Genomic DNA, 13374 nt, shown 5'->3' with positions numbered 1-13374 from the left:
GTGCCCTGGTTACATCTTCAAACTTCTTCACTAGGCTCTGATGCAGCAAACCATTAATACCTGAGGTGTGAATAAATGACTACTGATCTCCACCCAACTCTCACAAGGGGGTACAAGACTTTGTCACCAAGGACACACATCAGTTCAACAATCCTCTTGAGCTTAGCAGCCTGTCCTCAATGATATCCTTGTGAACTAGGGTCTGTGTTCTTCCTATGTCATTTAATAACTTCCTGACGTTTACCCACCACTAACTTTTTCTACCTTCTCCTTGCTCTGCACTGGCTTCTTAGGGGAAAGAGGACAAGGCACATAACAAAAGTCAATCTCGCCAGTTTTCTCACAAGCCATGTCCACTTCCACTGTTTTAGCTGCTTGTCTTACTGTCTTAGACAGATTCTCCATATTCCAGGTCCTCAATTCTTGGTCTAGACCCTGTACAATTGCTCCAAGAAATCACCATCAATCATGGCATTTTTTATCATTTTGCTATGTATTAAGCCACTGAACACATTAATCTTTAAGTCAAGCTTGTAGCTCAGTGGGTGTCTTTCCTGATTTAAGCCTGTCAGCACTGATTTCAAATTTCTTTACTATGGACACCTTTTAAAAGGTCGTAATTTAAGGATTTTGCAGGGTCCATGGCAACAAACACTGCTCTCTGATACTTCTATTCGAAGGGGCACCAAAGAAATTGCACATTCAGTCTTTGGCCTTGTGTGCACAATTACAAGATGGTCAAAAGTTGCCAAGTACATTTCCATGTCTTCCCCTTCCTTTATAGAGAGGGAATGATTGGACCTTCCATCATGCCAGGCTGTCTTGTTGTTGCAACTATCTCCAGAAGAGGTAGTGTTCCACTAGGTGTAACGGGAGATGTTGGTGCTGATTTGGGGCGGGTAGGGGGTAATGTCCTTGCATCCTTACCTCCATACAGCTCCACAAGCTTCTTCCAGCTGTGTGTGATGGATCTCAAGCTGGACCAGGGCAAACTGGTGTTGAAGTGCCTTCCACTGCTGCTCCATTGGCAATATGAATTACTGCAACAATTGTTCCTATACTTCAGCCCAACTTATAGTATAGGCACGAAGTTGAATGTTTTTCATGTAAGCAAGATAGAAGTTAGTAGCTAAAGAGCTGGGGTTGTGTTTTGAATTAAATAGTTCCCACCCCCACATTTTGGCTCTTTACATTACCTTTCCTGAAAAGCTAAAGGATGTTCCATCCACCCTGGGAGGCAAAAGATTACCGCTACTACACCAGGATATCTTTATCATGGCAATATTCAGTTCAGCTATTTTTTTTTAAAAAAATTTAATAGACGAAATGTCTTAAGTAGGCTAACAGAATAGCAATATGATGACCTTTATTTGTCAATATTGAATAATGTTATTTAAATTATCCATACCCTTTAACACTCAACCCATTAATGTAGTTTTAAGATGCTTATCACATAAATGCCTAACATGTAGTTATCACTATTAAGCACATTTTTCATTCATCTGTAGTTGGTTTTCTGTCATATTAAAACATAGTAGGAAAAAAATAAATATTCTGCCAATGAGATCTAAAAATCAGCACCAAAGTGTTAGTTCGCGGGGGGGGGGGGGGGGGGGGGGGGGGGGGAGTAGAGATTAAGTTGTGTGAGGGCATGCCATTGGGGCAGCATTTTCAAGTAGACATACATGTGCCCATCTCATTCTGTGGATTCAAGTTAGATTTTTTTAAAAAACACCATTTCAATAAACAATTTTGTTTTAAATGTTATTAAAATTACTTATTATGAGGACTAAGTATTACTATCTATGCTGACTGTATTAATTTGTTAACCCAATATTGTGAATTAAATTCAATCATGAATTAGATGTAACACCATACGCTCTACAGCTGCTTGTTGTTCAGAATGCATAAAGGACTCTAGGGAAGGATTAATAGAAAAAAAAAAACTTTTAAATTCTTACATAGTCCTCCTCCTGCTACATATCTAACACCAAAGTAGTTACTTTACAAATCTCATATCTGTCAATAATATATTTAATAAACTTTAGCAGTACTTTTTGGACCCAGTGTGTTGTATGTTATTTGGAATGTTTGTTAACTTTGCAGTGTAAGATGGCTTTATTCAAACAGAATATTGTTGAACTTGGAGATCATTGGAATTTGGTAGGCTTCACACTCTCTTTAAATGATCTGTTGCCCCCTCTTTTGCTTTCTGTTTTTCTATGTATTTTAATTGTCAGTGAGGTATTTGGTATTTAGTTGGATCAGGTTTTTAAATCGGGAGGATTGGATTGTTTATGAAATGCTATATGTACGAATTTAAGAATGTCTATTGGGTAACTGCATTCATAAACATAATGAATGGATGGAGATACACAGATTCCCAAACCAAATAATGGCACAGTTTAGCAACCATTCAGGATATTTTTTTCTGCTGCTAGAACATTGTTTGAAAATTTGCCAAGTTCTTCTATAAAAATACAGTGTATTCATACACAAAATTAATCTGGAAAGAGTAGTGACGGTATCTGCTGTGGCAACCTCTAACGGGAGCAGCCTAAAGAAGAAGTGGCGGTAGTGTACACAACATTTTAAAGTCCATTTATTACAAATAGTCTCAATTTTTATGCTGAATTTAATCTTTAATCTTCAATCAATCAACAGAAGATGATTAAATGTGTGCCATTATTTTTGAAAATATTTTCAACAATTAAAGTAGCAGCTTATTTTTTGCTTGTTGTGTCATTTTTATTGTACGAGTTAAAATGTATTGTTACTTTCTTTCAGAATCTTCCTGCTGACATCAAAGAATCAATTACAGATATTATAAAATTTATGTTGCAAAGAGAATATGTCAAGGTAAGTTTATGTAAGCAAATATTGTCAAGTGTCACTAATCTTTAATTTGTTACAGATTAGGGCTATTAGTGTTCATTCATTTATTTCAAAAGTATAATACCTCTCCCCCCCCCCCCCCCCCCCCCCTTTTTCTTAAAGACATTTATCTCATGCATTTTTCAACTCCCTTTGCAATCTAAGTTAGTGTTGTTCATACTGGGTGCAGCAGTATTGGTGAAGCTGACCTTCTTCTTAAAGGAATACTCTACCAGAAAAAGTTTTTTTTAATTTTTTTTTATTATTATTATTATATATTCCTTAACTCCATGTAGTTTGTTGTGATTTCAGAGAAAACGCATCTCCCGTTTACATACAGAATGGAAAGAAAAACGTTTATAATATACAGTAATAGAAACCAGTAGTAGCCAATTCTTTGTAACTCGTGTTGCGTAATCCATGTCAGTGAACCATTTGTATGCTCAACAAGCATACTTTTTTGATAATATATTGTTTAATGTATACCTCCAGAATATTTGGCACACATAAGATACGGGAAACTAAAGCCTCACGGGAGTTGCTTTTTTGAATTGAAGACAGGACTGTCGACCAACAAATGAGTGGAAGAGGTAGGTCTTCAATTTAAAAAGTCAGTACCCTGTGGCTTTATTTTCCTGTTTATGGTGAAACTTCAAAGTATTTCAGTTCTTGGAGGTGGTATACAAAGAATAAAGGTTGAACGTCTAGAGATATCACATGACATTTAATCACAAATGCGTCAGTGGTAGTCTTATAAAATCATGTAGTGTGACTACTGTTAGCAGTAACCAGCATCCAAGATCTTGCTCCACTTTGCAGCATTGACCTTCTATTAGTGGAGGTTGTTTAAGTACCTTGGGTTTTTGTTCACGAGAGAGGGGAAAAGAGATGGTGAGATCAACACACAGTATTGGGGCAGCAAACGCAGTTATACGGTAGCAATACTGATCAGTAGTGGTGAAGAAGGTGCTGAGTCTGAAGGCGAATCTCTCGATTTACCAGTCGATCTACATCCCTACCCTCACCTATGGTCATGAGCTTTGGGTAATGACCACTTGCAGGTACAAGTGGCCGAAATGAGCTTTGTGTGCAGGTTGGCTGGGTTCTCTCTTAGAGATAATGCGAGAAGTGCAAACAACCGGGAGAGGCTCAGAATATAGCCGCTGACCCTCTGCATCAAGAGGAGCCAATTGAGGTAGTTTGGGCATCTGATATTTGCCTCCTGGATGCCTCCCTTTGGAGGTTTTACTGGCACAGCCAGCTGAGAGGAGACCCTGGGGAAAACCTAGGGCTCACTGGGAGGATTGTATCTCCCAGGTGGACTGGGAACACCTTGAGATCCCACAGTATAAGTTGACAAGTGTGACTGGGGAAAATGGACGTATGGGTCTTACTGTTAATACTACTGCCCATGCGACCTGACTTAGATTAAATGGTGGAAAATGAGTGAATGAATGATTAGAACCAGATAATAGAACATTTTGGACGGCCTTGACTTAAGTTTAGGAACCCCTGATGCGAGCAATTCCATTAACAATAGCCGAGAAAGATGAAAATTATGATGCTTGTTTTTGGTTAAAAAAAAAAAATATCCAGACAGCTGAAAGGACAAAATATCATTGCTTATATACCTAGTGTAGGCAAATATCTCAGACATACAATGTCCTTGGCTTATCATTTAAGACCACAGCGTGCAAAATGCAACTGTTAAAAGCTGTGATGCTAGGCGGCAAAATCTGCAGCAGAATGTATGACTCTATGTACAGGGCTGAGGGACATCATCAGCAAGGTCTGACAGTTCTTACACATTACCTTCACATAGGACAATTATGTAAGGTGCAAGTCTTAGCAGTTTGAGTTGCTAAGAAGTTGTACAGCAGTGGCATTCACATTGGACTCCTGGATATTGCTGAACTACCTTGGTTAAACATAATTAATGAAATGACATTTAATTAAGTGTGATTAAAAAATGTAATTGACAGCACTATTTACAGATGCATAAATAGATCTACATGGAAGTTAGGAACTATGATTTTAATAAAGTTAAATATAACCACATAAACTCACCATTTTCTGTACAGCAGATATGTCAAAACAATCAAATGTGTCTTGAATTTTACTTTCCTTGCAGTACTAGGGTGTTGTACCGTGTTAGCCATTATGAATGTAGAGAAAAGCCAAGCAAAATGACACCTTTTATTGGCTAACTAAAAAGATTACAATATGCAAGCTTTCGAGGCAACTCAGGCCCCTTCTTCAGGCAAGATGTAACATCTTGCCTGAAGAAGGGGCCTGAGTTGCCTCGAAAGCTTGCATATTGTAATCTTTTTAGTTAGCCAATAAAAGGTGTCATTTTGCTTGGCTTTTCTCTACTTTCCTTGCAGAAAGCTGTAGTTTTAGCAGTACTAATTGTTTGACACAGATTCACACATGGGCAGTATACCAAGTGAAGAAAGCTGTGTTTAGATGTGTCTAAAACATGCAGATCTAACCCAACCATAATACGTTTTTTATATATAATATATATATATAATATACACCTTAACCTATGGAAAGTAAACAAAAATAGCATATTATGACAGGAATAAATAGGTTTTATCATTTTTTCTTTGAAGTACTGTGTACACAAAGTTCTTTCAGTTGACGTTAAAGCAGAATGTCATTTGCAGAATACAATGACACTGTGTAATTTTTGCTCAAGCAAATGAAATCGTGCCAACACATGTTTCTCTTTAGTATCTAAATACCTGCTATTATTGAAATTCCATGGTAAGGAATAAATTGTGCAGTTTTGTTACCGAGCACTTAATTTTACTATTACTTCACCTGTCCCTGGGATTCTTCATATATTAGTGTCTTGAATCAGTTACTACTATGTTTTAATATATTCATTTTTTTTTTTTAGGCCAATGATGCATATCTTCAGATGGCTATTGGAAATGCTCCTTGGCCTATTGGAGTAACTATGGTTGGTATTCATGCTCGTACAGGTCGTGAGAAGATCTTCTCAAAACATGTAGCTCATGTTCTCAATGATGAGACACAGCGGAAGTACATTCAGGTAACTCCGTTTGTCTTTACTATAAACATTATTTCGGATAGTTTATTAATGGCTTATATTATTTCACTTATGTTAATATCAGGAACATAAATATGTATGAATAATAATAATAATACATTTTATTTATACAAGGCACCTTTCTGAGAACTCAAGGACATATATTGAACACAAGGAATATTTCACTCTACTTCGTTTAGATCATTTTTATGATTTGTATTTTTTTCATTTCATTCACTTTGCTTTGTTATACCAGAATCATGTTCTTGTAGCATAAAACACTTCGCTCTTGAGTCAATGATATTGTTCTGTTTTGGTTTGTGTTGAAGAGAAGTATTGATAGCCGTTAATATGCAAAAGTTTTACTTTAATTTGGCTGATTGCTAGCTATATTTAAAATCTTGTCCAGGTTTTAAGGTTTGCTTATATTTTCACCTTTTTGTAAGTGTTTTAAGAAGTATTCCTAATTTGCCACTTTAAAATTACCGTTTGAAGTTTAGAATATCTGCCATTTGCTTCAAAATGTGTGTTATCTTAATGCATGTTAATAACTGTGGTCTGTGCCTTAACATACCAAGCAAAATGACTGTTTTTGAGTTGTATGGCCACCCATGTGAATGTGGTTCTAGTAATCAAGTCCATTTAGAAACTTCACATCTTTAATGTTCGTATCAATTTCATTCTTAAATATCTCTTTAATAAAAGTTTTTCACTTCGGTCAACATTTTTTCCTTTCTGACAGAAGGTTTTTGGTGAACATTTATAATGCTGTTATGTAAAGCAATGGCAATTCTGGTTGTGTTAATCTAGATGTCTCAGTGGAAATTCACTGTGACATTATTCAAATATTCATAAAATAAACAACAGTTATTTTTAAGCTAATAGGAACTTGAAGACCTGGACTAATTATATTAATCTATTCAGCATTAACAATTTAACTGTCTTTTCCAGGTGTATGTAGGGTGGTGGAAAGTTATATTGGGTGTATGTTTGACCGCCGCATCTAAAATGTCTTCATGGCAAAAATAGCTCATAGGAAAATAACACAAATTGCAATGCACACAGTAAAATGTATTCACTAATAATTTCAACTATCATGTAGATGGTACAATGGACTTTCTTACTTCAATGTCTCCTACAGGCTAGTGATAGTAGTACATACAAATATATTCAATGTGACTAGCAAAAATGTTGAATTGTATAGTCAGTCCTGTACATTGTTCTGCAAGGCACCTTTACTAAAGACAAAACAGTGTGAACATGCTTAAGACATGGTTAACTTGTAGAAATTTTATGAAGTAATTTAGAAAATTTTATCTGATATATGCACTTCCAAAATGCTTCAATTATTGCTGTGTTGCTTACTATGCGTAATATGTGTAAGCAATAATACAGTACAGTATGACGGAAAATGATTTTGGGATGTTGCGAACAAAGGTGTTACTTTTAATAAATCTGGGAATCATCATTTTTGATTTTATAAAAAGAACTGTTACTACTAGAGCAACATTGCTGGATTGTCAGTCTAAGTGAAAAGAAAAATGCTGTCCTATCTAAGGTTATCAATTTTGTTAAATTGGTTTTAACTAAAGGCATTGAGTTTAAATTAGTCATAGCCTTGTGAAAACGTATGTAGCTTGTTGGACGACATTCCAGTGAGATCAGTAAACCAGTCTTTGGAACATGCAGTATATTACAGGCATTTCTGTTGGCGTTGAAGCTAACAAAGACATTTCCTAGTGCAAAGAACAGCTGATGGATTATTTCAAATAATGTGACGCACTTTTCAGTAACATTTATGTGAATTGGCATTGTATTTCCAGTAGTTTAAGCTACTGTGAGAAATTCTGCTAGCTCCACCATCCAGCATGGCAAGAAAACAGCTGTTCAGCTCTGGTGGACAAATATATGCAGATCACTGCAGCAATCTTCTTGGCAAAAATACTTAGAAATGTTTACTGCTAGTCTGCAATGTTAGTGTGTTTGAATTCTTTTTTCTGTATTCAGTTGTTTTGTAATGATAGGTACTATTGAGTTTGGATTAAAGAAATATATATACTAGGGGGTTCGCCCCTGCTTGGTTCGCTCGCCAACCCCCCTGGCCTGCGCTATGCACCAGCCACTTCGCGTCTCTGCCGCTCGCTTTGTAAAGAGGGGCTGAATGCACCCCAAGGATACACAATCACACCTCCAAAACACCCTCTTAAACGGTGATACAATGGGAAACAAAGTTTTTTTTTTTTTTATAAACCTCCTCTTTACTCGATCAGCTGCTGACTTGCTGCTGTGCTGCGTGATCTGCATCTTGTGCGGCGCTTCAAACATTTAAAAGCCTGTACAGCAGCTGTCCTACTCTTTGTGTTTTATTTCTGGCCCCGGGCATGGTTAAATCTCTTGGCTCAAAGCCTTGTCTCGCAGGACGTGAGTTCTTGATATTTTTTAGTTTATAATTTAAAAACTGAATAAGAATCTGAAAATCTAACAACGGCAGATTAAAGTTTGAAAATTTCTGAAAAGAATGATACCAAACATATATATGTAGGTTTTAAAATAAGCCCGATTTTAAAGCGTGACAAAAAATGTGACATAAAAAGGTCACATAAAATTGTTGCAGTTTAAGGCTTAGGATTTTATATACAGTTAGGGCCATAAATATTTGGACAGAGACAACTTTTTTCTTGGTTCTGTACATTACCACAATGAATTGCCCCTGAAATTAAGGGATTGTGTTTAAAAAAAAAATGCTCTAGTTGCCTCACATGTTTATGCAATCGTTTTGTTCACCCCATTGAATTAGAGCTGAAAGTCTGCACTTCAACTGCATCTCTGAGTTGTTTCATTTAAAATTCATTGTGGTAATGTACAGAACCAAAATTAGAAAAAACTTGTCTCTGTCCAAATATTTATGGACCCAACTGTGTGTATACAGTACTGTGCAAAAGTTTTAGGCAGGTGTGAAAAATGCTGTAAACAAAGAATGCTTTCAAAAATGGAAGTGTTAATCATTTATTTTCATCAATCAACAAAATGCCGTGAATGAACAAAAGAGAAATCTAAATCAAATCAATATTTGGTGTGACCACCCTTTGCCTTCAAAACAGCATCAATTCTTCTTCTACACTTGCACACAGTTTTTGAAGGAACTCGGCTGGTAGGTTGTTCCAAACATCTTGGAGAACTAACCACAGATCTTCTGTGGATGTAGGCTTCCTCACATCCTTCTGTCTCTTCATGTAATCCCAGGCACACTCGATGATATTGAGATCAGGGCTCTGTGGGGGCCATACCATCACTTCCAGGACTTCTTGTTCTTCTTTACGCTGAAGATAGTTCTTAATGACTTTGGCTGTATGTTTGGGGTCGTTGTCCTGCTGCAGAATAAATTTGGGGCCAGTCATACGCCTCCCTGATGGTATTGCATGATGGATAAGTATCTGCATGTATTTCTTAGCATTGAGAACACCATTAATCCTGACCAAATCTCCGACTCCATTTGCAGAAATGCAGCCCCAAACGTTCAAGGAACCTCCACCATGCTTCACTGTTGCCTGCAGACACTCATTATTGTACCGCTCTCCAGCCCTTCGACAAACAAACTGCCTTCTGCTACAGCCAAATATTTCAAATTTTGACTCATCAGTCCAGAGCACCTGCTGCCATTTTTCTGCACCCCAGTTCCTATGTTTTCGTGCATACTTGAGTCGCTTGGCCTTGTTTCCACGTCGGAGGTATGGATTTTTGGCTGCAACTCTTCCATGAAGACCACTTCTGGCCAGACTTCTCCGGACAGTAGATGGGTGTACCTGGGTCCCACTGGTTTCTGCCAGTTCTGAGCTTACGGCACTGCTGGACATTTTCCGATTTCGAAGGGTAATAAGCTTGATGTGTCTTTCATCTGCTGCACTAAGTTTCCTTGGCCGACCACTGCGTCTACGATCCTCAACGTTGCCCGTTTCTTTGTGCTTCTTCAAAAGAGCTTGAACAGCACATCTTGAAACCCCAGTCTGCTTTGAAATCTTTGTCTGGGAGAGACCTTGCTGATGCAGTATAACTACCTTGTGTCTTGTTGCTGTGCTCAATCTTGCCATGACATGAAACTGTCTTCCACAACCTCACCTTGGTAGCAGAGTTTGGCTGTTCCTCACCCAGTTTTAAGCCTCCTACACAGCTGTTTCTGTTTCAGTTAATGACTGTGTTTCAACCTACGTGTGACATTGATGATCATTAGCACCTGTTTGGTATAATTGGTTGATCATACACCTGACTATAATCCTACAAAATCCCTGACTTTGTGCAAGTGTACCTATAAGAATTGATGCTGGTTTGAAGGCAAAAGGTAGTACCACCAAATATTGATTTGATTTAGATGTTTCTTTTGTTCGCTCACTTTGCATTTTGTAAAATGATAACAATAAACAATCATTATTTATATTTCTGAAAGCATTCTTTGTTTACAGCATTTTTTTTACACCTGCCTAAAACTTTTGCACAGTACTGTGTATGTATATATATATAGATATAGATATAAAATGGTACTTGTCTGACATTTTTTGGTTTTACTAAGTTGTACTGTGCACAAATTGATATTTGTTTGTTCCTGTATTGTCATGATTATAGAGTGAGCTGTTTTTATTATCTAGAGAGACTGTTCCTAAGATATTGTCCATCCAGTAACAAAAACACCAGGTGGATGCCTGGTAATATGTTAATGTGAACACTGTACATACAGCATGCAGTGGATTAGCCTTTTTATATTATATATTTTTATTTTATATTATATAGAAATAGAGAGAGAGAGAGCTAGGTATAGAGATAGAGAGAGATAATATAAAACACACACCTGTGTACTACTGTAATGAATTCAAGTAAGCAGAGGTTTGTAATAAAAATCTTTATGAATATCGATATCTCCAATATTTTCTTTCCTTTAAATTGTTGAGCCAAACCTATTGGGTAGACTTCCTCAAGCTTCTTACAATAAGTTGTTGGAATTTTGGCACATTCCACAAGAGAGAACTGGTGTAACTGGGACAGGTTCGTAGGTCTCCTTCCTCGCACGTGCAGGTCAGGGCTTTGTGATCGCACCATCCAATACCTTGATCCTGTTTTCCTTAAGCCATTTTGCCATAACCTTTTGAGGTATGCCTGGAGTTCATTATCCATTTGGAACTGAGCTTCAAGTTCCTTGCTGAGCTCTTGAAATGTTGCTGCAGTATAGCTACATAATCTTCCTCACTCATGATGCCATCTATTTTGTGAAGTGCACCAGACCATCCTGCAGCAAAGCACCCCTACAACAGGAGGCTTCCACCCCCATACTTGACAGTTGGTATGGTGTGCTTTAACTTGCAAGCCTCACCTTTTTTCCTCAAAATATAACGATGGTCATTATGGCCAAACAGTTTGATCTTGGACTCATCAGACCAGAGGACATTTCTCCAGAAAGTAAGATCTTTGTCCCCATGTGCCACTGCAAAGTGCAGTTTGGCTTTTTATGGCGGTTTTGGAGTGGTAGCTTCTCCCTTGCTGAGCCTTTCAGGTTATGTCAGTATATGACTCATTTTTCTGTGGTTAATGGAGATAATGGAGTTGTTAGGACTTTATTCAAAAGGTTTAACACCCATTGTAACACAATGGACAAAAAAAAGAATAAAAGACATTCTTTTCCATCTGTTCACATCAAACAGCTACCCCAAGACCTTTATTAAATGATGTTTACATAGGAGACACCCCAGACCTCGAAAAACAGTCGACCCTCACCTCACTTACTACAAATTCCCTTGTCACTTTGGCATATCAGAAAGTACAGCATGCATCCTCTCCAGATCTGATATCAAGATAGCGCACAAGCATGGAGACTCTCTGCAGACAGTCCTTTTCAGTGCAAAAAATTGATAACAGACAAGAAATGCAGTTTACAGCATTCCATGCAATGCATTCCCAGTTGTAATATATTGGACAAACATCTAAAATACTCGCAACATGTATACAGGAGCATTGCCCACGGTCTCTGAAATACACACAGTCAAGTTCTACTGGACACGTTTAACTGGGACACTGCAAGTAAAAGTCAGGGCTAATGCTAAGAGTCCCAGAGAGCTGGTTGAATTGTGTCTATCAAATGAAAATGGCATTAAGAGATACTTGGACTTTAACACAGCATATGTAGGCTTACAAAGAAGAACACTGAAATAATAACAAAAAGACTTTATGACCAACACCCTCTGAACTCCACCTTATTAATCCAGTCCCCTTTACAGTTTTGCTACATATTGCCTTTGATTCCTGTATGTCTAATCATTTTCTACTAATATTAGTAGCTACAAATCCACAAAAGGAGAAAATGAGTCACAAATTTTAAAATAGTTTTTTTTTTATTTTTTATTCCTAAGCTTAGAAAACCTACCAGGTGCCACCATCAGACCTTGAAGGACACGCTGGCTTGAAATAATCCACCAACGACGTCTTGAGATCCTGAAGGGTCTTGGCATATGGGACCATACCAGAGGCGAGCTGATGTTTAACCTTGAGGCTGTGATCGATGATGGGATCAGCAGCCAGCCTCAATGTCTCTAGCTAGCTGGTCGATTTTGTTAACGCCAAACTCGCAGCAGACAGTGATTACCAACATTCTGACAGGAAGTTTATCTAATACCATTATTAGAGCCCAAAAGGACTTGCACTATGCATTTGTTTTTTTTTGTTTTGTTTTTTTATTTACTGTTGTTTAAAACAGTAAAGTATGCAACAAATACACAGGGAGCTCTTTATTCTATAATGGTGGAGTAAAGAACATGGCTATTATATTCAATCAAACCTCAAAATCTGTGATGTTTCATAATTAGGGCTTTTCAAAGAAATCTCTACAAGAGCAAACTCTTCAGTACAGATCAGTACAAGGTTCAAATTCCATTCTATGGAAAAAAAAAAAAAGGCGTTATTACTGCTCATTACTGAACATAGCCACGAAGCCTACAAATTGCAAGGTTGCGAAAAGTTTATAAAAAAAAAAAAAAGATTAAAAATAAAATCACACATATATTTGAAGTTGCGAAGCTTAAATACATTAATGTCAATTCACCGTATCTGTGTTACACTAAGAATAACTTCATAGTGGCATTATCTGTAGAATATAATGGTTCAGTGTTTCAGTGAATGCCCATCAAGGTGGTCAAAACTATTGCAGCGAACAGTTTGAGCTTGACACTTCAACATTGATATTTATCTCTACATCAGATATTTCTTTCAAAAATTTTATATTTAAGAAATATTAACTATAGGTAGCCATAGACCCTTCACAATCGGCAACTAATAACTGATGCAAATTTTTACATCATCTTAGTTGGAATCTTGTGTCTATGAAAGCTGTTGTAGTTACTACAAGCCTACCTGGGATTAGCTTTAATTGTAATATGCTATTTAAAAAAACTATTTTATTAATC

General features: G+C 37.1%; 1 protein-coding gene across 2 annotated transcripts in view; it reads left to right on the top strand.

The window, feature by feature from the left end:
• The window catches only part of prpf18 (PRP18 pre-mRNA processing factor 18 homolog (yeast)), a 46058-nt gene that overhangs the window by 29321 nt on the left and 3363 nt on the right, over window positions 1-13374 (top strand). For both annotated transcript variants that reach the window (XM_028815158.2, XM_028815149.2), the window contains 2 exons: window positions 2788-2859; window positions 5780-5935. In XM_028815158.2, the coding sequence (XP_028670991.1) occupies window positions 2788-2859; window positions 5780-5935 (228 nt within the window). The remainder of the gene's footprint in view (window positions 1-2787; window positions 2860-5779; window positions 5936-13374) is intronic.

Source organism: Erpetoichthys calabaricus, chromosome 1, assembly GCF_900747795.2.
Source record: "Erpetoichthys calabaricus chromosome 1, fErpCal1.3, whole genome shotgun sequence".
Classification (NCBI taxonomy): domain Eukaryota; kingdom Metazoa; phylum Chordata; class Cladistia; order Polypteriformes; family Polypteridae; genus Erpetoichthys; species Erpetoichthys calabaricus.
The sequence above is the reverse complement of the archived record's forward strand: the minus strand, read 5'-3'. Positions and strand labels throughout refer to the sequence as shown.